The sequence below is a fragment of the Oryx dammah genome, unplaced genomic scaffold (assembly GCF_014754425.2).
Source record: "Oryx dammah isolate SB20612 unplaced genomic scaffold, SCBI_Odam_1.1 HiC_scaffold_29, whole genome shotgun sequence".
NCBI lineage: Eukaryota > Metazoa > Chordata > Mammalia > Artiodactyla > Bovidae > Oryx > Oryx dammah.
Window position 1 is genome coordinate 14,128,846 of NW_024070213.1, and position 27,627 is coordinate 14,156,472.

Below are 27,627 nucleotides of genomic sequence, written 5' to 3' on the forward strand. Positions count from 1 at the left end.
TGTCTTTATTATGTAATTTATTTCCTCTCGTTCAACAAACAACCTCATGCAAGAACTTTGAACGAGTACTGGGATCCAAATTTCCATTGCATCCTTATTCTAACAGATCAATCGCTAAAGAGTGACAGGCAAACAGTGGGGAAAATTGGATATTGAGTTACTGTTCATTTTATTAGTTATGATCATTGTATTCCAGATTTGTAAGTATGTACACATGAGAGAGTTCTTCCATGGGTGCAAGTGGAGTGTTTACAGACGATATCACATGATGTTTGGATTTGCTTTAAAAATCTTCATTGCAGGAGTGGAATCTGGAGCTGGGTATAGATAAAAGAAGGTTGGCCATATGTTAATAATTGTAGAAGCTGGGTGAGGGCACATGGGAGTTATTTATATTGTATTCTCTACCTTTACGTCTGAAAACTTTCCATAAAAACAATACCAAAAAAAATCCAGAAGGGGATCAATGATTAAGCATCCATGAGGGCAGCTGAGGACCATGTAGAGAGTCCTAACCGGGTCAGTCAGGTAGCTGGGATGCAAAGAAGGCACCCAGTTTCAGGCGGATGCTGGAAACTGGACGGCCTGCAGCGGACAAAGCTTTGTGCAGCAACCATCACTCCATATCTCGGACTGCTGTGTCATTTCTCCTGTAAAGGGGGGACAGGAGCCTGAAATGCTCCTTTCAGCTTGAACATGCTATGCTCTTTGAGGATTTCAAAATCAATTACACTTCACGAGGTTCTCTGAATGGAACACACAAATCTCACTTTCAAGCTTTTGAGTGAAGCCATTTACAATGTATCCGCAATGCTCTCAATTTAAAGAATCACCACAGGAAAGTGTCTGGGTCAGTATAACAAATATTTTGTTTAAGGGTGTGCCTTCTGCCTCAATTTCTTCCTGGCTTTTCGATCTGTTTGTTAAGGTTCATTGACCAACACCTACAGAGTCTGGAGAAGTTCTTCCAAACTTCATTTCTAAGAGCTTAAGGATAATCTGAAAAAAAAAAAAAAATCCTTTAGGTTTCAAATCTCATTACAAAAAAAAAAAAAACACTCAAAGCCAGGCGTCTGCTTTCCTAGCTTAACCACCACGGAGGAACAAATACTACCTTCCTGGTGAGCTTGGCGAGAGGTTTCTTCTGATTTCAGGTCACCGCCGAGCATCAGGTCTGACTGCCCCGGACTGGAGATGTAGGCAGAGCGGGTAGAGATCAAGTCCAGTCTGCCGGGCATCTTCTGGAAGGTGAATGAAGCCCAACATCAATCCTTATAGGAGCGTTTCATCCTCCTACAAGTTAACACATTATGAGGAGAGCAGTTAACACAATGTTCTGGTTTGGCTGAGTCTATCAATCAACTGACGTGGGCTGTCTTCCCATTTTTCTCTGCCATGATGGACTGCGTTCATTCACTGTACTTGTGACCCCAAATATGCAGGCTTTATCCCCACGCCAACCAACTCTCCTGATGCCAACTGGGGGTCTGACAAGTCAATTCAGTTCTGACAGTGACCACAGGGTCTTAGCACAGACCCTGAAGTGAAGAACTCAGCCAACAAGACTTGCCCAGCTCAGATGGGGTGCCATCTGGACTCCTGACCAACTGGCCATAAACTCAGTGGTTCCCACAGCCTCCTCCTGGGGTTTGATCCATTGCTAGAACAGCTCACAGAACTCAGGAACAATTTACATACTATTACTGGTTTATTAATAAATCATACTGGGCTTCCCAGGTGGCGCTAGTGGTAAAGAACCCAAATGCCAATGCAGGAGACTTAAGAGATTTGGGTTTGATCCCTGAATGGGGAAGATCTCCTGCAGGAGGGCATGGCAACCCACTCCAGAATTCCTGCGTGGAGAACCCCATGGACAGAGGAGCCATGGGGTCGCAAAGAGTCAGACACCACTGAAGCGACTTAGCACATACATAAAAGATATGATAAAGGATCCAAACAGACAACCAGATGAAGATGTACAGAGAGTGTGGTCTGGAAGGGTCCCAAGCATGGAACCTTCTGTCCCCATGGAGCTGGGCTGCATTGCCTTCCCAGGCATGGTTGATTAAGTCATCGGCCATGGGTGATGAACTCAATCCCCAGCCTTCTCCTCCATCAAGAGGAGGGGGGATGGGACCCAAAGTTCCAACCCTCTAACCTTGGTCTCTTTGGTGACTAGCTCCATCCTGAAGTTCTCTAGGGACCCCCCTCCCCCTGAGAGTCGCCTCATGAGAACAAAAGACACACCTATCGCTTGGAAAATTCCAAGGAAATAAGAAGCTACGGGTTGAGAATTGCGGACAAAGATCAAATACATATATATATTGTGTGTGTGTCACGGTTACCCTGAAGACTTGGAATAAAAAGCATGGAAGTCTCTCAGTTCTCCCAAGGAGTGCCTGGCTTTTGTCCAGCAAGGACTCAATACTATTTTGTTCTCTCAAAAGTATCTGAACTCAGGAATTCCCTGGTGGTCCAGTGGTTAGGACTCCAGGCTATATTGCTAAGAGTGAGCACAAACCACACAGCATGGCCAAAAAAAAAAGCACCCAAACTCACAGATCATTGGAAAAGCAGACTAGAAGAGTCTTTGAACAATCAGTAAGCCGATGTTTCTTGAGCAACTACTCTGTGGGGACATTTGCTAAGTGCTCCAGGAGGTACAAAGGAACAAGAACGTCCTTGACAATGTCTTGTTGAGAACAAGACGGAGACAAATCCCAGACTCTGACACCTGCCCCGGGGTTTCAACACTGTGGTCCATCCAGTACCAGTTGGGTCCTTAGCTGCCGAGGACTGGGGCGTCCAGTCTCTACTATGTAATGCGGCAGTAATAGTAACACAGACTTGTAGGGTTGTTGGGAGGATTAAACCAGCTAATCCCCGGAAATAGTGCCTGGTACATGCAAGTGTTCCGTAAGTGTCTTGTGAACTTCTGAGAGGTGCATTAGTGTAAGAAGCTGCTATGGCCAGGAGACATCGCACCAGCAAGACCTCCAATGCCCAAGGCCAGATGGATGCTAGGGAGGGTATGTTTGCCATAAGAATGGGGTTAATGGGGAGACAGGTCCCTGGACTGGGCTGGCTTCCAGAGTGTCTGAGGCTTTTATCACCCGGTCTGAACCTCAGTCCTCTGGGGACCCCTGCCCTCAAGGAGTGTGGACTGGCCTGGACCTCAGAGAACCTAGGCTTTGTACTCTCAGAACAGAACTGTGAATTTTATGGGTGTGCGGGTGCTGGGTCAGTCAGGAAGGGCTCCATGGAGAAGGCGGCAGTGGAACCAAGGCCTTAAAGAATGGATGGGGTTTCGGAAGGTTAGGGACAGAGACAATGAAGAGGCCAGCTTTGGAGTGGCCCATCTCCTCTGTGTAGAGGCCACTTCGCTGGGCAAGGTCCCACTGCCACCCTCTGTCACGGTCAGGCATTGTACACCGTCGGGGATGTCTCTCTTTCTCCCTGAAATCCCACTGCTGCCCAAACAGAAACCTACTTTTTCTTGCCTGGCTCTTGGGAGAGCCTCTTCCTACATCCCTTCATCCACAGAACAGCCCTTCTCAGATCTGAAGGCTGAGGTCATGCCAGCCCACCCCCGCCGGCTTTCTCGTCTTCCAAGGACCATGTTCGTCTGGTCCCCTCGAAGCCACACTTGGCGCTCAGCCCAGCTCGGGGGTGCCAACCCACCAGTGGGCTCTGAGGCCTTCTCTGGCGCAACCCCAGGCTTGCGGCTGCTGTCTCATCACCCTCCCCTCCGCCTTCCCCATCTCTGGAGCTGCAGAGATGCGGCTGTCCCTGGCACTCCGTCCCAGCTCAGCTCAGAGACTCTATTCTCAGAACCCTGGCATCCCAGCCCGGGCCCTCCCTCGCAGGAGATTTCCAGGGAGAAACAAAACCCAAACGGAGGAACGTCTTCCTATTGCATCACAAGACCTCAGGAGTGAAACACACATCCCACCACTCACCAGCAGGGTGAGCCTGGGCAAGTGACATGCGCATTCCGAGCCTCGGTTTCCCCATCTGTTAAAAGGGGATAACAGTGCCCCTACACGGCGCTGCAGTGAGAGCTGGAGGAGTCACTATAAAAGAAGCATGGAACGGTGCCTTGTGCAGAGTGAGGGCCCTATTAGCGTAGGGTCTGGTTGGGATGGTGGTTAACAGGGTGGGAGACTGCATTAGGCCTCCTGGAGACATCATTTAACCTCTCTGAGCCCGTTTCTTCATCTTCTTACAGTAGGAATAATCATAGCACCTACTTCCCTAAAGCGTTAGACGACCATAGGAGATGCTGCCTGCTAATGGGTCTGTGTTAGTGAGGTAGCGCCGTAACTGACATGTAGTAAGTCACATTAAAGTTTATAGCATTAAAAAAAAAAAAAAGAACCTTTTTCCTTTAGTATTTCTTATATGGACCATTTCTAAAGTCTTTGTTGAATGTGTTACAATATTGCTTCTGTCTTATGTTTTGGTTTTTTGGCCCCAAGGTGCGTGGGATCTTAGCCCCCCAACCAGGGATCAAACTCGCACTCCTGCACTGGATGGTGAAGTCTTAACCACTGGACTGCCAGGGAGGTCCCAAGAAGAAGAATCTTGAAAGGAAGAAAAAAAGAAAGGCTGATCAAGTCTGGATAGAAGCGTGATGACCAAACTCAAGAGAGATGTAAAATGTCTGTAACTCACCCCTCACCCCAGAAGTGGCCCCCTCCATGGCACCCCTTGCCAGGCTGAGCCAGGGGTCCTGAAATAAACCAGGGTTCAAGCAACAGCATATTGAAGCATGCCTGCTTGACCCCCAGGAACCCAGGGGAGGAAAAAGAAGCCCTTGAAGGATTTTTCTCCACCCAATAAATACACAGACCTCCTCCATCAGGGAGGGTGGCTGTCATGGGTGCCACAGAATGTGTGGACTTGCCATGTGGCTTTGGGTGCCAGGGTCAGGAGCTGGGCTTTGCTTTTGAAAGACTGGGTTCAAGTCCACAACTCTGCCAGTTACTGGTTATGGAATTTGGGTAAATTTCTTACTCCAACCTAGCCTCAGTTCCCTCCTTCCTAAAGTGGGGATTATGCAAAGTACCTCATCATAGGCTTCCCTGTTGGCCCAGATGGTAAGGAATCTGCCTGCAATGCAGGAGACCAGGGTTCGATCCCTGGGTAGGGAAGATCCCATGGAGAAAGGTATGGCAACCCACTCCAGTTATTTTTGCCTGGAGAATCTGATGAACAGAACATGGGAGGCAACAGTCCATGTGCTTGCAAAAGTTGGACACACACACACACACACACCTCACCACTGAGTGCATGCTCAGTCATTCAGTTATATCAGAGTCTTTGTGACCGCATGGACTGTGGCCTGCCAGGCTCCTCTGTCCATGGGATTTTCCAGGCAAGAATACTGGAGTGGGCTGTTATTTTCTCCTCCAGGGGACCTTTCCAACCCAGGGATCGAACCTGTCTCTTGTGTCTCCTGCATTCAGGCAGACTACCAACCACGGAGTAAGGAGAAGTAAATGAATTATTTGTTAAATGCCCAACACACTGTCTGGTAGATGTAAGCACTGAATGAATTTGGCTCATTATTATCCGTTCTGGATTTCTCAAACTCCTGAAGAGAGAAGAGCATTCCAGGCAGGAAGTATTTTTAGGGCATATCTGCTGTCTTCTTAACTGTTCCGGTTGGGGATCAGGAGAAGAACGATGGAGCCATGACCTGAGCCCCAGAAGGCTTCTGCCTCGTGCCAGCACCACTGACGTGTGTGTCCATCCTGCTCCGGGGTCACGGTCCCCCTCTGGCTGCAATTGTCAATCCCGTCACCATCAACACCGCTCCTTCTGTAGAGATGTGAACACGCTGGCATTGTTTCCTCTAGCCAATGGCTTCTCTCTGGCCTGTGATTGGTACCCCCGAGATTCCACTGCGGTCCAGGCATGCCAGCTATGTCAGCGTGACTCCGGTTGTGTGCGTCTGACATCCACACGGCCCCGTAGAAGGCAGGCTGCAGCAAAAGGTTATTTGGAATGCTGCTGAATGTTTGATGGCTGTCCGGTTATCTTTTTGGGGTTAGGCCATTAAAGTCCCATCTCGTGTTTTACGGAGCAAAAGAGATAAACTACATGTTGAAATTCATGAAGCACAGAAGGAATTTTTAAGGATACAGACCCAGCAGCAGCTAAAAGTTGGTGGTTTTTTCCCCCCTCTAAAACTTTGTAGTTTGTCTTCCACATGGCGATTTCACTTGAATTCAAAGCAGAGACACAGTGAAGCAGAGAGGCGTCATAGTAACAGACTCAGGAAACCTTGGGGCTCGGGGTCACGTATAAAGAACGTTGAGTGGGAATGCAAACTAGTACAGCCACTATGGAGAACAGTGTGGAGATTCCTTAAAAAACTGGAAATAGAACTGCCTTATGACCCAGCAATCCCACTGCTGGGCATACACACTGAGGAAACCAGAACTGAAATAGACACGTGTACCCCAATGTTCATCGCAGCACTGTTTATAATAGCCAGGACATGGAAGCAACCTAGATGTCCATCAGCAGACGAGTGGATAAGAAAGCTGTGGTACATATACACAATGGAGTATTACTCAGGCATTAAAAAGAATACATTTGAATCAGTTCTAATGAGGTGGATGAAACTGGAGCCGATTATACATAGTGAAGTAAGCCAGAAAGAAAAACACCAATACAGTATACTAACACATATATATGGAATTTAGAAAGATGGTAATGAGAACCCTGTGTGCGAGACAGCAAAAGAGACACAGATGTATAGAACAGACTTTTGGACTCTGTGGGAGAGGGAGAGGGTGGGATGATTTGGGAGAATGGCATTGAAACATGTATACTATCATGTAAGAAACGAATCGCCAGTCTAGGTTCCATACAGGATACAGGATGCTTGGGGCTGGTGCACTGGGATGACCCAGAGAGATGATATGGGGAGAGAGGTGGGAGGGGGGTTCAGGATTGGGAACTCATGTAAATCAACCTGTTTAATAAATCGATAATCAGTTGTTTAAAAATAATAATAATAATAAAAAATAAAGAACATTGACCCATCTGTCTGGCTCCCATCATCCCATCAGATAGCTGTCTGCTCTGTCCTTACTCTTTCTGCCCGACCTGCAGCATGCATATTAAAGAAAAATCATTTTCCAGACTAATCAAAATGCCTCCTGGGTGTCTCTTAGTCAACTCCCACACCCTGTCCCCACAACAGCCTTCTATCCCCGTGCTGTTCAGAGGTGGCCTGTGCTGAGTGCTCTGGCCACAGCAGCCAGTTCTTGGCCCTCTGAGAAACGGGACAATTCAGTCACTTTAGATCCAGGGCTATGTCTCCTTTGCTCAAAGCATCCTCCCCATCCATCTTCACCATTAGTCACCCACCAAATGGCCTAAAAAAGAATCCAACTAAATGACAGACACATTGCCAGGCCACGACAGGAAGATGGGCAGACCAAGCGTCAGAGCCTTCCCATCCTCAGCAACTGTACTCAAGTGCCACCTCCTCCATGCAGCCTTCCTGGCTATCCACTCAACAGAGCCCCTAAATCTCCTTCTTCCTGTACTCCTGTAACACTGAGGGGATCCTTATCTCCCTTCAGTCAGTCAGTTCAGTCGCTCAGTTGTGTCCACCTCTTTGCGACCCCATGAATTGCAGCACGCCAGGCCTCCCTGTCCATCACCAACTCCCGGAGTTCACTCAAACTCAAGTCCATCGAGTTGGTGATGCCATCCAGCCATCTCATCCTCTGTCATCCCCTTCTCCTCCTGCCCCCAATCCCTCCCAGCATCAGAGTCTTTTTCAATGAGTCAACTCTTCCCATGAGGTGGCCAAAGTATTTCCGTTGCTCTTATATTAAAGGGAAAGTCATGTGTGAACACATTTGTTCTCTACAGACTGTGAAATTGTTGAAAATAGGGACCTCAAGGTGTTCGTTTTCTATCTTGGACCACTTTTGAGGTTGCAGCATTAAGGTCTCAAGACTTTTCTCCTCCCACGGACACTTAAATGCACAAAGAAACAAAGCACAATGATGGCACATCATTTATAAAAGCAAAAAAAAAAAAAAAAAAAAGTGGCGCGGGAAGTCGCCCATATGTCCATTAATTGTAGGAAGTGATTAAATTATGATACATTCTAACTGTGAATGCAGGAGAGGATGGTTTGATCCCTGGGTTGGGAAGATCCCCCTGCAGAAGGGAATGGCAACCCATTCCAGTACTCTTGCCTGGAAATCCCATGGACAGAGGAGCCTGGAGGGCTTCAGTCCATGGTGTTGCAACAAGTTGGACGTGACTGAGCGACTATTAAAAAACCTTCTGCACTTAGAATGAATGAAGCAGATCCAAACCAACTGTTCACTGAAAAAAAATAAAGCTGCGGGACAGTATGTTTGGCATGATCCTAGTTAGGGTTTTCACAATTCCAATGCTTGGAAAAAGAAAAAAGAAAAATCTCTCTGCTGTGATTGGGAAGGTGTTGGGTTATCTAAAAATGTCAGGAAAATGAGATATCATTTAAAAATGAATTATACATACCTAAACATTTATTATGGGGAAACAGTGGAAACTGTCAGACTTTATTTTGGGGGGCTCCAAAATCACTGCAGATGGTGACTGCAGCCAAGAAATTAAAAGATGCTTACTCCTTGGAAGGAAAGTTATGACCAACCTAGATAGCATATTCAAAAGCAGAGAGAGACATTACTTTGCCAACAAAAGTCCATCTAGTCAAGGCTATGGTTTTTCCAGTGGTCATGTATGGATGTGAGAGTTGGACTATAAAGAATGCTGAGCACTGAAGAACTGATGCTTTTGAACTGTGGTGTTGGAGAAGACTCTTGAGAGTCCCTTGGACTGCAAGGAGATCCAACCAGTCCGTCCTAAAGGAGATCAGTCCTGGGTGTTCATTGGAAGGACTGATGCTGAAACTGAAACTCCAATACTTTGGTCACCGGATGTGAACAGTTGACTCATTGGAAAAGACCCTGATGCTGAGAGGGATTGGGGGCAGGAGGAGAAGGGGACGACCAAGGATGAGATGGCTGGATGGCATCACCGACTCGATGGATGTGAGTCTGAGTGAACTCTGGGAGTTGGTGATGGACAGGGAGGCCTGGCGTGCTGCGATTCATAGGGTCGCAAAGTCGGACACAACTGAACGACTGAACTGAACTGAACTGAAACATTTATTTGAAGTGGATGTACCTTTATTTACTAATCTTTTTAAAGTTTTTAGTGGTTTTGCTTATTGTTGCTTTGTTTTGATTTTTACTTTTTGGCTGTGCCACGCGGCATGTGGGATCTTCCTCAACCAGGGAGCGAGCCCACGTCCCCACATTGGAAGCGTGGAGTCTTAACCACTGGACCACCAGGGAAGTGCCTATTTACTAAACTCTTGATGTCAATCCAACGCCGACTTTTTAGCATGGGTCCATCATCTTTCCTGGTAAGCCACACCCAGAAAGCACTGTCTGTGACTGCTAGTTTCATTTTCTGTGAAGTAGAGGGAGAACTTAGAGACAACAATGCAGTTATCTGGGTGCGGGTCCCTAAATTACGGTATGTAGAAGCTGCGTGTCCAGCAAAAGTTGAATAAACACTGTAAGCCTGTTTTTCTCATCTGTACAAAACAGGGCATGGTAATAGTAACCATCAGTAACTGAGAAAAAAAAATGATTCTCTGTTCAATGTCTTGTTCTCAATATGGTTTAACTGATCTATGAAGTATTTTACTTTCCTACTATCTTAGCACAGTAAGATGATGAAGAACCGGCAGGGGGACCATTCTACCTGGGACTCTGGCCATCTGCTCTCTCTGCCTCGAACATATTCAAAGTCCAGAGATACCCAGGGGGCAGTGAGGACTGTGGCATGAAGCACAGATGATGTGTGACAAAACCATGCTAGGGGGTGTGGCAACAGAGAGCTGAGCAAGTTAGTCTCTGCTCCAAGGGACATCTCAATCTAATAACAAAACATCGTATAGACATGGGAAGGCAATAATAACGAGGATGAGACTGTTAGCATAACTGACTTAATGGACATGAGTGTCCGGGGGACAGTGGAGGACAGAGGAGCCTGGTGTGGTGCAGTCCATGGGGGTCACAGAGAGTCGGACACGATTTAGCGACTCAACAACAACAAATAAGTATCGATTAGGTATTTTCAGTTGCGATGGAAAATTCTGGAGGTTGGAGGGACTTCAGGAGATGCTTGATCAGACTTCTAGCTCTCTCTCTCTTTGGTTTTTCTCAGTTCTGCCCTGCTCCCTGTGTCAGTTTTGTTCTCAGTCTGGCTTCCTGCTAGTTTAAAACAAAACAAAAACAAAATAAAAAACCTGACTCTAGCAATTCTAGACCTCACATCTGAGACCATGTTGTCAAACTGCAGTCCCGAAGGTTGCGCTGGCCTAGTCAAGCTCATGCACCCAAGGCCAACTCAATCCCTCCGGCAAGAAGGACGGGATTATGTCAATTGGCTTGGGCCAATCAGGGATTACGCCTAGATCGGGTGATGGAATGGATTCACATTTATCTTCACAACTCTAGGAAGTAAGTACTAGTAGCCTCTCTAGTTTATAGTGGCAGAAATCCAGCCCAGAGAGGTTAAGTAGTTTTCGAAAGGTTGCACAGCTCAGGAGCAGTAATGCCAGGATTTCTACTTTGGCTTTCTGACTCCAGGCCCCACATTCATAACCACTAAGCCCTAGAGTCTCCCAAGACACAAGCCCCAGGGTGGTGCCTGATGGGCACTGCAGACACTTGTGGGTAAACTGAGAGGAATGACTGCTGGCTAGGCTCAGTTGGTAGAGAAGGGAGGGCTTGAGCTAGGTCTTAAGCAAGGGTGGGAAAATCAGATCCAGTGAACTTTCAGAGATAAGAATCCTGTTATACCAGGAGCAACAGAGGCAGTTGGGTCAGACACCTGCCGTCTGCCAATCTATATACAAGCTGAGTGAACTTTTAAAAATTATTTGACTCCTCTGAAGATCCCCTGGAGAAGGGAATGGCAACCCGCTCCAGTATTCTTGCCTGGAGAATCCCACGGGCAGAGGAGCCTGGCGGGCTACAGTCCATTGGATTGCAAAGAGTCGGAGGTGACTAAGCGACTAACACTTTGCTTTTGACTCTCTGAGCCTACAGGTGAATCAAAGACCCATGGGGAGAAGCTCAGGAGAGGAGAGGGACGTCCTTGGTGGTCCAGTGGTTAAGAATCCGCCTGCCAATGCAGGGGACACGGTTTGATCCCTGGTTTGGGAAGATTCCACATGCTGTGAGGCCGGTGGTTCACAGCTACTGAAGCCCACATGCTCTAGAGACTGCTCCGCAACAAGAGAAACCACCACAGAAGCAGGCCACAGACCTCAACTAGAGTAGCCCCTGCTCGGCACAACCAGAGAAAGCCCACACACAGCAACAAAGACCCAGCACAGCCAAAAATGAATACATAAATAAAATTTTTAAAAAAGAAGAGAGCAAAGAATACAGTCCCGGAAACCCTGAAAGGAACCAGTAAGAGTCCAGTCAAATCGTAAAATGGAAAGTCTCTTGGGAGGGCAAAGTACAATGTCACAACTCATGGGCTTGCTGTAGAGACAAGTCTAAAGCAGTTATTCTATAGCAACCCACAGCTAGGAAATAGGAAAGTGAAAGTGTTAGTTGCTCAGTTTTGTCCAACTCTTTCAAATCCCATGGACTGTAGCCCACCAGGCTCCCCTTTCCATGGTATTTCCCAGGCAAGAATACTGAAGTGGGTAGCCATTCCTTCTCCAGGGGATCTTCCCAACCCACGCTTCGAACCGAGGTCTTCCCACATTGCAGGCAGATTCTTTACAGTCTAAGCCATCAGGGAAGCAGGAAATAGGAAGGAAGGGGATCAAGATGAACCCTCAGGAGCTATAAGGATATCCTAATAGACAGCTCCTTACAGTCACACAATTCTGGACCTTGATGGGACAACGGACAACATTTGGTACAATCTGATTATCTTATAGATAAGAAAGAAACACATCTGAACACATATCGAGGCTTGTAGGCAACGTGCCTAGCACGGTGCCTGGTAAACAGTGGGTGCTCAATAGATATTAATAGTATTTCTCATTATGTTTTGAAGTGACTCATCCAAGGGATCAGAAATCGGTTAGTGACCAAAAAAAGATGAGAATCCATATCTCTTAATGCCCAGTGCAGTGCCTTCCATTCTTCTTAGCTTTTTTCTTCTATGGCAAATTCAAGATGAAGGATGCCAGGTATCACTAAAGTGAGGGGTTAGTCTCTTTCACCCAAAGCCAGCAACCCTCCTTAGTACCCAAAGTGGGGGGAAGCTATCATAGAAAGAAAATGTAGGAACAAGCGCCAGACAAGGAGTTTGGAAACCAAGATTATGGATGTTGATCTGCCATTAACCAGCTCAGTGACCTAGCCAGTTGAGCTCCAGTTGACTCATCTATCAAATTAGACATTTGGGGGAAAAAATAAACTCAGTTTCCTTTTAACTCTGAAATGTGATGGAAGCAGGTTCTGCTCTTCACATTGCAATGGATATCTTTACACGAGATCATGACTGAGTTCTAGGGGAAAATTGTATAAGGCAAAGGTCACACAGAAATTGAAAGTGGGAGAAGACACAAGAGTTGGCTTCAGATATTTGGAGAACTCTCTAGTCACATAGGGGTTAGACTTCCTTTGTGAGCCTCCAGAGGCAGAAATAAGCACACAGAGTAAACGCAACGGGAGCAGATTCTTGCTCAATACAAAACAAGATTATGTTCATATATTTGCGGGCTCATTTATTAGGGCACATAATGTGTATAATCATTAAATCTTCCAGATGAATTAACCCTTCTATCAGCTGTTCTTTGCATCTCTAGTAGCAGCTTTTGTCCTAAAGTCTATTGTGTCTAGTGTCTGTAATAGCCACGTTAGCTCTCTTTTGGTTCGTGTTTGCATGAGACGTATTTTTTCATCTTTTTGCTTTAAATTTATGTCTTTCAATCTAAAGTGTCTCTCTTGCAGATGGCATATAGTTGGATCATGTTTTCTTTTATTCTGCCAACCACTTCCTTCGACGGAGCTGTTTAGTTCATTTATACTTAATGTAATTACTAAGTTAGAACGGACATCTGTCATTTTGTTATTTGTTTTCTGTATATATTATGTCTTTTTTGTTCTTCTATTTTCCATTGATAGATTCTTTGGTCTTGAATAGTACTATTAAGTGTGCCACTTAAATTCTCTTGTTTTACTTCCTTAAAGAATATTTTTTTTTTCTTGGTAGGTGTCCTGGGGATTACAATTAAAACAGTGCATTAATACCAAGTTAAGTTCAATAGTTTGCAAAAAATTTACTCTATTCCAACACTATTCCCTCTCACTCCTTTGTGCTATTATTGTCACGCACATTATATCTTTAAGCATTATAAGCCTATCAACAAATGCTTTGAACCAATGTCTCTTAGCTTTACCAAGAGACCCAGTGTGTGTGTTGGGAGATTCTGCCTTCAGCAAGTAGTAGACAGTTTTTAGCTCTTAACTCTCACTTTCTGTTTGCACAGAGGCTCAAGGTCGCCTGGTGACGAGTAATTAGGGCTTTCTCAGGTCATGCCTGTGTACATGAAAAGCCATGCACACGCAGTGTGACTTTGTAGATTCCCAAGAATATGTCAGAACTGCTCAAAGCCCATGTGGACAGCACATTTTCCAGCATTTCCTTTTTCTTTTCTCAGCCAGCCTCGTGTTAGCTCCAGTGGGTAGCACCACCGGTGGTTGAAATGTTAAACAATTACCGCTGATTGTTTTGGGCAAACACCCTGAGGATAAGCTTGTTCAGAGAGCAAGCTCTGAGTCAGGTCAGATAATGACAAACCCTTGAGAAAGAAGCTGTTCCAGAAAACTGATAGATAAGTCAAATAGTGACATTTCTCTACCCTTAAAAAAGCAGTTAAGTTTGGAAGGGCAACAGGACAAAAGGAAAACCTACTTAGATAGGCAAAAGTAACAGGCAGTAGTGGTCTGGTAAAAAAGCAAGGCACCTAGCCCAAAAGTTAAAGGTAGGGAAAATCATTAAAACAGAAATGAACAGTAAGAAGTATCTAAAGCCATTCAGAAAACACAACCCATCTGTGAGTCACAATAAAATACTGAGGAAGAAACAAGCAGAATGGGTAAATTGTAACGATACAGTTTAAATGAAAAGAAGCCATTCAATGAAAAGTTAATCCAAAGACTTAACTTCTTTAATTTCAGAAGTAAAGTGTGCTATTTTAGTCCTAGACTACCACCGACGGGCTGCGAGATTATAGATGTAAGTGAGACACTGCCCCTCAGTTTTCTAAGGAAGAATTGGAGTGTGTTTCCTAAATTTTAATAATTTGCATACAACTTTCCTGATTTTTAAAAACTGTGTCTATATATCACTGCTTCAACTTAATTTTTTAAAAAATGGATCCTTTTTTAAAATGTAAATACCACTATAGTATTTGTGTAACTATGAGTTCGATATGTTGCATTTTTTTCTGCTACTCATTAAAATAAACCTCAAAGCATTTAAATACAAAATGCTCCTCCATGTACCAACTACCTCACTTTGGTAAACAGTGGATTTGGTATGTAAGGATCTCTCCACTTCTATGATTGTGTAAATGTGTTCTCCTTTGTCCCTTGCACAAGTTGGAAGATTATGAAGGTTGGAGGATTATCTCTGAGTACATGTCTCTCTGAGGATGAAGTAACAGGATGTTTAGAACTGACTTGTTTGAGATTAAACCATGTTGGCAGAAGCCACTGAGTAACTGACCCATAGTGGTGTAAACAGTGGGTAGAGACACCCCACTATACTATGGGGACTTGACCTCACCTCTCATAACCCCAAGCCTAGTGCTTTCTTCATGACACCATACACCATGTTTAAAAAAACTACAGGGGACTTCCCTGGCTGGCCAGTGGTTGAGACTGTGCAATTCCATGGCAGGGGGCATGAGTTTGATCCCTGGTTGGGGAATTAGGATCCTGCATGCTCTCTGGCACAGTTAACCAAATTAATTAATTAGTTAATTAAAAAAATCTTAAAATGATATAGAACCGTCCAGAAACTCTCCCAAAGGTAACTGCTTATTGTTGTTGTTGCTCAGTTGCTAAGTCTTGTCTGACTCTTTGCAACCCTACGGACTGCAGCACCCAGGCTTCCCTGTCCTTCACTGTCTCCTGGAGTTTGTTCAGATTCATGTCCATTGAGTCAGTGATGCTTTCTAGCCATCTCATCCTTTGCTGCCCTCTTCTCCTTTTGCCTTTAATCTTAGCCAGCATCAGGACCACAAATTTCTCCTTCTCAGCAGCCAGGCTTTTTTTTTTTTTTTTTTTAAAAAGACTTTTGTTGTTGTGGACCATTTCAATTAAGACCAAGTCTTAATTGAATTTGTTACAGTATTGTTTCTGTTTTGTGTTTTGTTTTTTTGGACTCAAGGCACCTGGAATCTTAGCTCCCCAACCAGGGACTGAACCTGCACCCCTGCACTGATAGACAGTATCTTAATCACTGGGCTGCCAGAGGGAAGTTCCCCAGTAGCCACACTTTTAAGAAGGAAATAGTCTAAAAATACATAATTTTATATGGTAAATAATTTACATTAAGTGGATTTTGCTCAATGAATGACATTTCTCACATGTTCAAAGCAATGAAAAGTGGGACAGAGCAGAAAGCTCTCCTTGCTTACTCTTAGCTGTTGGGATGCAAGGAAGAACGTCCAGTCTAAAGACTGCAATGCTGGAAGTCAAAGGAGTCACTTGATGCCCTGGGAGTTCCATCGAGTTCGGAATAAGCCTTGCTGAAAAGAGGCCCACAAGGCTCTAAGCGGTCACTTAGTCAGGCTACCTAAAGAAGGGTCTGTGAGTGAGATGTGGGAGTACGCACTAGGTGAGTTTAAATTTTGTGCTGGAATTTTCTTAAGCACCAGAACACTCCTATATTCCATATATTTTTACATTCCGTGAAGTTTAAAGGCTACCATCTTCTTCTGTTGACTTGGGCCAATGAAAGTAGTCTTTTCATCAGCTGACAACACATAGCAAATGCTTGCCTATGTAATGTACTGAACTTAAAAGCTTTCAAGGGACTTCCCTGGAGGTCCAGTGGCTAAGACTCTGCACTCTCAGTGCTAGGGGTCCTGGGTTCAATCCCTGGTCAGGGAACTAGATCCCACATGCCGAAACTAAGAGTTCTCGTGCCAAAACTAAGAGTTCTTGTGCTGCAAAGAAGACCCAGAATAGCCAAATAAATAGAAACAAATATTTCTTTAAGAAATAAAAAGTAAATAAAAGATTTCAGTCTATGAGGAGTTAATATCTCCCAGATACCTAGGGAGTGAAAATACATCTACCCAAATTTACAATTTAAGATTTTTTTAATGTTAAACATAAAATACATAAAAGACGCTGTAAGATATAATTCCTATTTTGATGATGATGATGATAAAGCCACAGGAACTTGAGAAATTTAGGGCTGAAAGGGAATTTCATAATCCTTTACTCCAGCTAGCTAGTGTTGTAGATGAGAAAGGAACATCAGAAATGGAAGCACTTAAGCTATCCCCAGGTCACACTGCTGGAACCAGAAGATGAGAATTCTGATTTCTAGGCTGGTGCCATCTCACCAACATGGTGCCAAGGACAGATGTTTCCTTTATGCATTTTAGGAGACATCGGAGCTCATAATAAGAGGTCTACACTCTGCTCTCTCAACATCTGGATGAATCAGGATGAGTATTAATAAATGATCTACTTTTGACCTCAACTTCCCTAACCAAAGGAGTGAAATGCTAATCAATACTCTGTCTGATTCAGGGAAGGCTCATTCAGACGAGAAACAGATGGTCTGGGAAAAACAGCTATTCTAAGAAAGGACTGCTTGCAGACTGATGGACCAAGAAAGGAGTCTGGGTACTTTAAAAGGACTGACCAAACCCCAGACACGTAACCCATATATCCAACCAACAAGTTCCAATAGAGTATTATCAAATTAAGAACACAGCTCAAAAATAACTTAAGAAAAATAATTTTAAAACACTATGCAGTCCAAGGAATAACTACTTGTGTAGACTGAATTTTAAAGAAAATATAAATCTCCACGCCTCTGCCTTAAGGTGGGTGGCATAAGGTAGGTAAGACACAGCCTCTCATTCTATGCCTTCTGTTCTAGGTTTTATTACTTTCTTAAAGCGTTCATGTATGGGATGTTAATTCTTTCCCAGGCTTGATCCCTAGACAATGGGCTTGTTAAGGACAGGGACTATGTTATCCAAACCTTTTTCCTCCATGCAAACCTTACAAAACATTCATTCAGTGTCCAGGCTTCATACCCTCCACATCCCTGATTTCTAGCACATTGTTTGACACCTGGTAAGGACTCAGTTTGTATCAAATAAATGAAACAATAAAACACAAAAGGCAATTTCCTAAGCATAGAAACCTCTGCATATCTGACTCCTTCATTAAAACCACTTAAATTCTACCTTACAAATCTGAAGCGTGCCCTCCGACATGCTCTGCTGTACTTGTGCACAGACCTGCGATGTTATCAGTTTAACACATATGTGATCGCTCAGCATGAATAACCTTGATGAATACTATATAGAATTTCAACTGCAGACTCCCAGACACAGAAGGCATATTCTATGACTGGCCAAAATGTCATGAGGGTCCATCATCCGTTCCCCTGTTTCTAAGCAAGACTACATCTAATCTATAGCAGAGAGCCAGGTTTCTTAAATCTGAAAGAGCTCCACTGAGTGAAACATACAGGCAGCCATTAAGTGTCTCAATGGAGGGTCAGACCTCGATTTCTCAAGGTAAAGTATGGTTTTCATCCCAAGTGCAGCAGATTTCACTGGAGTTCGATTACCGACTTAACTTAAATCATTTGCTAGATGACATAAAATTGCTGGTAATCACACTACAAAGAGTAATTATCTGAACTCTCCTTGTATAAAGGCAAGTAAATTGAAGCCCTAGTCTATATTCTGCTAGGGAAATTTATAATTAGGTCTGCCATTTTATTTTAAAAAGAGAGAAACATCACAAGAATATATGTTCAGAAGTAGGGGGTAAAAAAAAAAAGGCTATTCACCAGTTTATCGAAATTATACAAAAGGGAGTTCATGGGCTGCTATGTGAAACAACTAAATTTCTTGAGTTTAATAGATTTTAGGAAGACCTCACACACAAAACGGCCTGCCCATATGTGATGCGGGATCTAGAGTCCCCTCTCTCTCAAAATATTTCTTTAAAATCATATTTCATTATCCTGAAATAATTGGTGCCCGTGAGATGCCGGATGTAAGACATTTCATCCGAAACCTTCTTGTAAACCATACCATTCACTTTAGAACATCTTCCTAGACACCAGAAAAGACTTTAGGTCCTGAGATGCATTTACCTAACAGAATGCCTGGCTGCTCTCAAAAATGGAAACATACGTGGGCACGGTGAAGGAAAGGATTTGTAAATTAAGCAAAGGATTTTTCCTGTTCATTTTTAATCCTGTGCCTTTCCCCCCACCTCTTAAGCAACATGACTACTAAATTTTGGTGACTTTTTATTTTCAAAAGAACAAAATCGAGTGCTTTTGCTGTTGTTTCCCAGGGAAAAAAAAACTAACTTTGGGATGCATTTCTTTACAACATGCTCACAATTTTTATAGAAAAATAAAGTGCAGGCTCACATATATTCACTGGAAGAGGAGATAGGTGGATTATTATTTTATTATTATCATCATCATTATTAAATAGGGCTTGAAAGAACACACCTCTGTATGTCACAAAGAAAAAATTACTTGGTTTACAGCTGATGGAATCACAATGAAAGTGTGATTGGAGAGGGCTAACAGCAGAAATAAATTAGGACTTTCTGTTCTAATTTCACCTTCCACATGAACCCCTGTCCTCTGAATTTGTGCTTTTCAAAGTTGTTTATATAATGCATAGGCACAGACTTTGTTTCGAGTTCATATGAGAACAAATGCCCTTACTTAAGTAGGAGTGTAAATCCATCCTAGCTGGGATTGTCCAGCATACTTCTGCAAACTGCTTGCTTTCAAGTCAATCCCAAAATAGAAAGAACATCTCTCTCCAGAGGTGCACATTCTGAAGATTATAAAACTTAAAACATGCTCTATTCCACATTTCAAATTAAAAATGCCAACAAAAGACCACCAAGAAAATAATTTTTGAAAAATTTTCAATCTGCCTCCTGAATTTTGCTACCAGGGAAAAAAACCCCAAAACTAAAACCTCAACAAGAAAACTATGTCTCCGGTTTATATTAATTAGTTTTTTTTTTTTTTTAAAGTTTGCAGAATGTGAATTCAGGGTGTTGTACAGCTATGCTATAAAGTAGACTAACAAATGTTTACAATCCTTGTGTTTAAAAATTGAAAAATAAAATATGAAATAAGGACTATTTGTTAGAAATATTTTAGATTGCTTCAATTTGGTTGTAGCTAATACACAGCCAAAGAAAGCCACGAAATCGAAAGAATATTCAATCATACTAGAAAAGTGGACATTTTCAAGGCAAATGAACGTTTGAACTTGGGCAAAATTGAAGTGTTTATAAAACAAATAAAAATGACCATTGCTCCAAGAAAATTTCTGGTAAGGGTAGTTTTGATATTTCACTAAGGATTTAAATGTACAAAATGCTTACTCTGACCTCCCAGAACTTAAATGTCTAAAGTGAAGCAGGAGTAGAAGTTAAAAGACATTTTTTTTTTTGGTTTCTTAAACACTTCTTTGGCTCCTTCCCTTTTTTTTTTCTTCAATAATTTATTCTATTTTTCTACCTTTGTACATACAAACCAAGTACTCATCAAATCAGGCACCAAAAAGCAAGAACTCAAATACAGTTCACTCAGGCTGACCTTCAACAGCAAGTATTGACATTTTTTATTAATTTTAACTCTTTTTTCCCCCCAGAAGAAACAAAACAAAGTCTCTTGGGTCACAGCAACAACCATTAAACGAAAAAGAAAGAAATAATGAGTTAAAAATAGAGGGAATGTGTTCAAACGAAGGAAGAAGGTTCATAACCAAAGTCTGACATCTTCAAAAAGAAACAGTTCCACACTTCATATCTTATTCAAACAGAAAGCTTCTCCTTTACATTTGAAACAAATAATTCCACCTCCAATCCACATTTTCTAAGAAGCCCCTAGCTTTCTACATCTGATTCCTGCAACAGTCTCTATATCTCACTGAGGTTAAAAGCTAGTTCACATTTGACTGTTTTTCTCCCCAAAATTCCCACAAACTCCTTGTAAATTTCAGCAGAAACGCAGCATTATCACCGTGGGTTTCAGGACTGGCACAGTTCAGATATCACCCCCCCCAAACGGAAAGATTAAAAGGACTTTGCCCAAATGTAGGGGAAAGGAAGGTACTTGGGCTCACTCTGCAGCTGCTGTGTTTAGCTCTGGGAGTCTAGGAGGTTCTCCCGGAGCTCGGACACCATGGGGGTACCCAGCGGGTGGGAGGGGAGTCGCCCTATACGTTTACCCATCGATTTGTAAACTCTTTTGAAAAGTATACCGTTGTAGATGGATTTGCTCCTAACACAGTAAAATTCGTCCCAAGCTGCTTTTATGCAGATGTCACATGTCATTTTCAGTGCATCAGCCAGTCGGTATTTAAGTAGTGGATGGGGCGGGTGACGGGGGTGGGGGTGGCAGGGAGGAAAAGTCACGCGTGAAAAACTCCTGGTGTCAAAATATGTGCCGAACTCCCTGCCGGGGAACAGAAAGCACACCCACGTCTCCATCACTGGAGAGGCGGAGGACAGCCGGGTGGCGGCGCGTCGCGACCAGCAATCGCGATATTCAATCTGATGTCGCCAACGAGCGCAACTGGACCGCAACCCAAAGAAATCAGCTTTTCCCGGAGCTAGGAGCAACTCGCGGCTTCCAAAGGCTGAAAATCAGCTCCTCCGGGTGGAAGATGCGGGGGCGCGGGGGCGGGGGGAGGGCCTGGGAGCCTGTCGCCGCTCGGCTCCGGGCGGGCGCGCACGGCGGGTCCCAGCGAGCGCGGCGGCCGGGGGCGCGCGGCAGGAGCGCCCCTCGCGAGGTGCCGGCCACGCCGCCGCCGCCCGCCCCCTCCCCCGCCGCTTCCTCTCGCTCTCCCAGCCCCTTCCCCCACGTGTGGGTGACGTCAAAATTCCGCGAAAAAGCCGCGTGGTGGCTCCTCCAGCGGAGGCGCGATTCCGCCGCCCAGCGGGCCCCTCCCGGGCGCCTGGGTGGGGGAGGGCGAAGCAGTGAGCCGGCCGGTTCCCTTTCCTCCCGGAGGCCGGGCCCGCCGACGCCGCGGGCCAGACGCCCCCCGCCCCAAATCTTAGTGGAAAAGTCACTTTTTTTTTTATAAAGCGAATACATTTCCAGGGCTATTTTCGGCCGCGTAAGGCGTGTCCAGCAGCTGAATCAGACAGGAAGAGGGGGAAAGTTCGGGTCTCTTTACTTTTTATTTTTTTTCCAAGGGAGAAGAGGAAGATGTGAGGTGGGCGAACGGACGGCAGGCGTTCCAGACCCATGCCTGTCACATCTGCCGCCCCAGGCACGCAGCCCGGGTTCGAGCCCGGACCTCGCCAGGGCGGCAGGAGAGCGCAAGCCCCAGCCCGGCTATGTCCCCGCAGGTTCCAAGGCGCCCCGGGGCCGCCGCGGGCAAGGGGCAGCCGAGCCGAGTCCGGAAGCGCCCTCACACCTGGTGTCCCTGGGCCTGGCCTGGGGTGGGGTGGGGCTCCCGACGGCTCATCCCCACCCGCTCACCCTCTGTCCCCGTGCGCTCCAGTTCCTGACCTGTCCCTCTCCTTGTGCACAGTTTTCGAACTTGTTGCTACCCCCCACTCTCCCACTCCAGCCGCTCCTTCTGCACCTCGTCCAGTTCCTCCCTGGTACCCCGGGCGCCCGGAGCCGGGGCTCGGACCCTCGGCCATCTACTTTCAAGCCACCGTCGGGTTTTCGGTTTTCACTGGCCGTCCATCCCTAAATGGGAAAACCCCCGACACACATCTGCTCTAGGGGGGCAGTAAGGGGTGGGGGGAGGGCCTGAGCCCGAGCTACCCTCCCCTCCCCCCACCCCGCCTGAGCGCCCCTCTGAGGACGCAGCTTCCCGTCGACGGCGGGATCACCTGGCTGGGCGGCGTCCGCCAGGTGAGCTGGGGCGTAAGTGTGCTCAGCGTTGCAGGTTCCTGCAGAAATGTGCCTATAAACACCCTACACCTACAGGGTTTTGTACACTTTCCAACCGAAACTCCACAACGCGAGAGGTGGTGAGCCGGCCCGGGAGGGAATAAAAGTCCAATAAAACTGAAGTTCGCTAAAGGTTATCACTGATCCCTCGAAGGGTAGGAATTTTTTTTCCCCTTGAGGCATGGAAAAGGAATAAGGAAGAGCCAACATTCTCCTTCCCCCCGCCCCCAACAGTGACCAGTTTTGACTTAAAAGCTAGAGCACAAGTTTGGTTTTTTTTTTTTTTTTCCTTTCTCCTCTAAACCTACGTCTACACTCAAAGAAAATGCGCAGGTTTGCCCAGAAGGCAACGTCCCTTTTCCCGCGTGCGAGACGGTGTGCTTTTTAACAAGCAAAATTAAGGTTTTAACACATGGTCCGAGTGGCGACGAAAAGGGAAAACTCAGTTTCCAGTCCAAGCCTCCCGGAGACATTCCTGCCAACCTCCGCACCCTTGCACGCCCCACCCCGAGCCTCGGAGCCCGAACCACTGGGGGATGGATTCGCCGCGAGGTTGCAGTTCGGATAGAGTCCGTGATCAGAAGGGGAAGTCAACGGGGAACTGGAAGGAGCGAGCCTGCCGCGCGGGGAGCGCCCGCACTGGCGGATCGGGGTGGACGGAGAGGGCGGCGGGGAGAGGGGCACCCGCCTGCGCCCCTCCCCTTCACGACCGCCTCCCCTCCGCCCCCGGCCCCGCTCCCCGCCGGAATTTCTCAGTAAAGCCAGACGGGTTTGGGGTTGGGGGTAGGGAAGGGGCGAGGGGGCCCCTCGGCTCGCTCCGGAGACTTGAGGCCCTGCCACCCAGGCTTTCTCCCCAGGGTGGGCGAGGCCCGGAGGACGACCACCCGCCTCTTCCCCACCCCCCCTCCGCCCCTCTTCAGGGGACCCCGAGCTCAGGATGCTTTCTCTGCAGGGAGGTGGAGAAAAGACCGTGCTGCGTTAGTTATCAAGTGATGTCAAGAGGCTGGGGGCCCTGGCCGGCTTCTGTCCTTGCCTGTCGGGGCAGATTTATACTTTAAAAATACCTCTCTCGCCCCCACTGCCCCCAGCCCACTCCACCCCCAACTCCTGCAGGCTTTCTTTGATCCGCTCAAAGGTGGCTGAACTGAAGTTTGAGTAGGTCTTTTATGGGGTCTTAAAATGTAAGTTAACGTATTTATCCGGAGTGATTCAAGGCCTGAGTCGGGAAGTCCACGTTGACTGAAATCAATAGGCGATTGTTAGGGACCCGATCTTTTCCGAGGAACACGCTCCTGAGCCCCGGGTGTCACCCGCCGCGCGGGGCTGTTTCATTTTGAGTTGCAAACTTGGGTTTTTCAGCGAGCTTTTTTTTTCTTCTGAAAGCTAATGGCTTCCACCGCAATTAGACATTCTCCTCGCCCGCCTCCTTCCCTCCCCTTTCTTTACGTACAGTCGATAGGATCCTAATTCCTGCGGCTATTGATAAGGTCGCGGGCGCCCCGGCCTCTCACCAGCCCCCGCCCGCCCCATCCCCGCTCTCCCTCTGCCCTCCCTTCCTGGGCTTCCTTTTGATGTAGCGGGGAACGCGTCCTACTAAAAAAAAAAAAAAAAAGTAATCTGCCCGGTAACAATCAGCGCGCAGTAGCAGGAGACCCAGAGCTATTGGCTATGCAAATAGAGGGAGGGGAGACGGCGCCCCAAACTCTTACTCACCCTTTTAAAGCGATAGCCCCCTCCACCCACCCACCCACCCACCCACCCCTTCCGCCCCACCCTCGTGGAAAGGGGCTGGCCCCGGGGCCGGAGTTAATCGCTCGCACCTCTGGTTTTCTGCGCGCTCCCCGCGTTCCCTTCCACTTCCCCCTCCTTTCAGGGAACCGCTCGCCCGGTTCACCCATCCCGCACCCCCCCGACCACGCTCGCCCTCCGTGCCCCGGTTCTGAGACCCTCCTTGCTCCGCGAGGGAGGTGCTGGGCTGACTTCGGGGTGTCGCGAGAGCCCCGACCCACGCGGCGCTCGCCGCACGTGCCAGCTCGGCCAGCACCCGGAACGCAGGGCCCGCTCCTTTCCCCCTCGGAGTGAAATAGCACAGAGGGCAGGGTGGGAGGGGGGTGGCGGGAGGAAAGAGGTGAGGAAACGCCCCCGGATCCGCTCCCAAAGCTGCTTTGACCAGAGGATGCGTCGGAGCACGTGTCGGAGCCGACCGCGTCTCCACCGCAGTCCAGTTCTCGAGGAGAAAGCCCTGGCTGCGATGGAGGCGTGAACCTGGAGGGTCTGCGAGGGTGCCGGCGAGGGACCCGGGGTGGGAGATCTTGGGCCTCGGAGGAAACGAAGGGGTGGTGTCGTTTGCGCTGGGGGAGAGACAGGGAGCCCAATCTACCCCCTCTCTCGCCCCCCTCCCCACCCCCCCCCCCCCGGCTATTTCCTAGAAAGCTGTATCAGTGTGGCCACGCTCGGCGCAGACACCTCGGGCGGCTTGTCAGCAGATGCAGGGCGAGGAAGCGGGTTTTTCCTGCGTGGCCGCTGGCCGCGGCGGAACCGCTGGTAGCCCTGCCCCCGGCCTGCGGTGGCTCGGGGCGCCTCCCCGCGTCTCCCAGTGGCGCCTGCGGCGCCCCAAGAACGGGAGGGTTTCTGCTCCTAGGTCACATTCTCCCACGTCGAAGAAGCGCCCCCTCCCTCCGGACACCAACCCCTCCGCCTTCTTCCTTTCCCCACACATCTGCGTTGGGGGGGGGGGGGGCGGTGGCATGGGGCGGAGTGTGGGGGGGTGTATTTTGGTCCCTATAATCGGGTTTCGGAAACAGGCTGAAAATGATTAAGAACGTACATTTCAGGGCCATACATACCCTTTCCCTCTGGGTATGCAAAGTTAACTGTTTTCCAAAATCACCCTCCTTCGGGCTCATATAAGGGATCTTATTTCTCAATCGTCTGAGCCCACCTCATCTTCAGCTCACCCACCCGTCATTCCTGGATCTTAAATTCGTGGGCTGGAGTGTGGCGATCATGTTTGAGGAAGCCAGAGTCGGAGGGTCGTATTTTTGGCGGGATGCACCTACAGAATGTGCTGCAATTACAGGGAATAAGTAGGGATCGGTGGGGTTTTGTGGTTTTTTTGGTGGGTTCCCCTCTCCTGGGCCCCTGGCTTGGTGAGCTAAGGGAGAGGGTGGGGGGCGGCGCGGGGGACCGCGTTTGAAGTTTGGTCGGGCCAGCTGCTGTTCTCCTTAATAACAAGAGGGGAAAAGGAGGGAGAGACTGAAAGGAGGAGGGGAGGGCCGGGAGGGGAGGGAAAGGGAGGAGGAACCGGAGAAGGGGGGTGAGGCGAGAGGGAGGAGAAGTAACTGCCCAGCCAGTTTGCGTCACTGCCTCGGCGAGCAGAGAGCCGAGCGAGCTGGGGAGAGCAGACAAGTTTGAAGGGGAGGGCAGAGAGAGTCAGCCGCCCCCGGGGCGCTCCTCTCCCACCGCCCATCCTTCCCTTTCCACTCTTCTTCCCCGGCTTCTCTCTCTCTGCCCTTAACTCTACCCCTCCAAAAAAAACCTTATTTAGCCAAAGGAAGGAGGTACGGGGAATCCTCTCCCCTCCCCCCTCCCAAAAAACCCCCCAACTTTTCCAGTCCGGAGATCGCAGGGGCACGAGTGAGTAGCCAGCTGGCCATGGAGCTGCTGTGCGGTGAGGTGGAGCCGGTCCGCAGGGCCGTGCCGGACGCCAACCTGCTCCACGACGACCGCGTGTTGCAGAACTTGCTGACCATCGAGGAGCGCTACCTGCCGCAGTGCTCCTACTTCAAGTGCGTGCAGAAGGACATTCAGCCCTACATGCGCAGGATGGTGGCCACCTGGATGCTGGAGGTAGGGCTGCAGGCAGGCGCTCCGTCGGCCCCCGCGCCGGGTCCCGGAACCTGGGCGAGGGCAGCCTCGGGAGCCCGCCTCCCCACTCCTGCGCCAGAGCTTACCCCCGCGCCCTCGGCGAGACGCGTGGCTTCCTCTCGGTTCCTTGCGGGGGGGGGGGTCCCCGCTCCCCGCCGGCCCCGGCCCGCGCCCCCCGCCTGCCCCCGGCCCCCCCCCGGGGGAGCATCCCGAGCGCGTGTGCCTGCATGCGGCTGCCACCTCTTCGCACCGGCACCCACCCCCGCCGCGACCTTTTGCTAAGCCGAGGCTGCTTGCGGTGCCTTGAAGAAGAGAATGGGAGGGTGAACCCCGAAGTTAAAAAGTCAGCTGCGCCCCCTTCACCCGCAAAGGCCAGAGCAAATGGGTCCCAGCCTCGGGTCCCCGCATGTGGTCGGGACTCCGCGTTGGCACTTAAGGGGGGAGGGAGAGGGCGGAGGGAGAAGAGAAACGGGGAATTCAGGAGCCCCGGAAGTCACACTGAAGAAACGTGTGTTTTCGGGGAACCCAGAAGAAGCACTTCTTTCCCCTTGCTCCGAACCCTTGCCGTGTGCCCACGTCTGCACGGCTCCGGACCTGCCGTGGTTTCGCCATGTTGCTTTGTAAACTCGGGGGTGGAGCGGCTGGACGCGTCGCCTGCTCCCCCTCGCACCCCACGACCCCGGTCCCCCCACTTCTGATGGCGCCCTCGCTCCCCCATCACCCACCCCGCCCCCTCGTGAAGGTTACTTACGGTTCGGCCTTCAGTTTCCTGGGTGCGGAGATCTGGGTGGGGTGGGAGGGGGAGGAGGTGTGTGCAGGGGGGATAGCGGGGCCCCCCCGAAGGAGAGGCCGGAGCCCCCCGCGCCTCTCTCCAGCGGCTCCCCGTCCTCGAGCGTCCCCCAGCTCTTCGCCACCGTCCCCGGCCTCTGCCCTTGTGGGCCGCGGCCGGACACTCCCGCCGCCGCGCTCTGCCCTGCAAGTTTCCCCTCGGGATCCGAAGCCCCAGGGGTCGCGCTCCAGACCTTCCCGGCGGCCCAAACCTCCGCTGCGGGAAGCCTGGGTCCTCTGCGGGGTTTTCACGGCGAAAGGGCTTTTCTGGGATATTTCCTCGATTTTTAATTATTTTTTGAACCCGTCTCCCCTGCTCCGACTCCGGCCGCCCAGGCTGCGCGGCGCTCGCTCCCTCCGCCCTCCCCCCGCTTCCCCACCTCTCCCCACCCACCCCCCCAAATGCGGCGCCTGGGCCGCGGAGACCCCTCCCGACAATTTTTTCAATTGTCGGGAATGATAGAGCAGGGTCTGGGGATCCGAATGAGACCAAGAACGAGACCCCTGGAGCCTCCAGAATATTTTTATTGATTTTTTGAAAAGATGACGAAATCCAAAAAAGAGAGTGAGTGAGTGCGAGCGCCCGGAGTAGTGAGCGGCCCACGGGGGCGGCGGGGCCGGCGCTGCTGCGCCCTCGGCTTCGGGGTCCTTAAGCCCCCTCTCTGAGATTTTAAGTTCCTGGGGAGGACCCCCGCGCGGATGGCC

At 48.4% G+C, this 27,627-nt stretch overlaps 1 protein-coding gene and 1 long non-coding RNA gene across 2 annotated transcripts in view; one reads left to right on the plus strand and one right to left on the minus strand.

Annotated features, from left to right (window-relative positions):
• LOC120857879 lies at positions 1-27,276 on the minus strand. Its single transcript, XR_005719762.1, has 3 exons — positions 26,846-27,276; positions 1,115-1,293; positions 1-317 (listed from the first exon to the last, which is right to left on the minus strand). It is a non-coding gene; the product is annotated as an uncharacterized LOC120857879 (long non-coding RNA).
• Positions 25,562-27,627, plus strand: part of CCND2 (cyclin D2) — a 28,139-nt gene continuing 26,073 nt past the window's right edge. Inside the window, exon 1 of the mRNA XM_040233750.1 lies at positions 25,562-26,076. Coding sequence (XP_040089684.1) covers positions 25,882-26,076 — 195 coding nt within the window. The 5' untranslated portion in view covers positions 25,562-25,881. The remainder of the gene's footprint in view (positions 26,077-27,627) is intronic.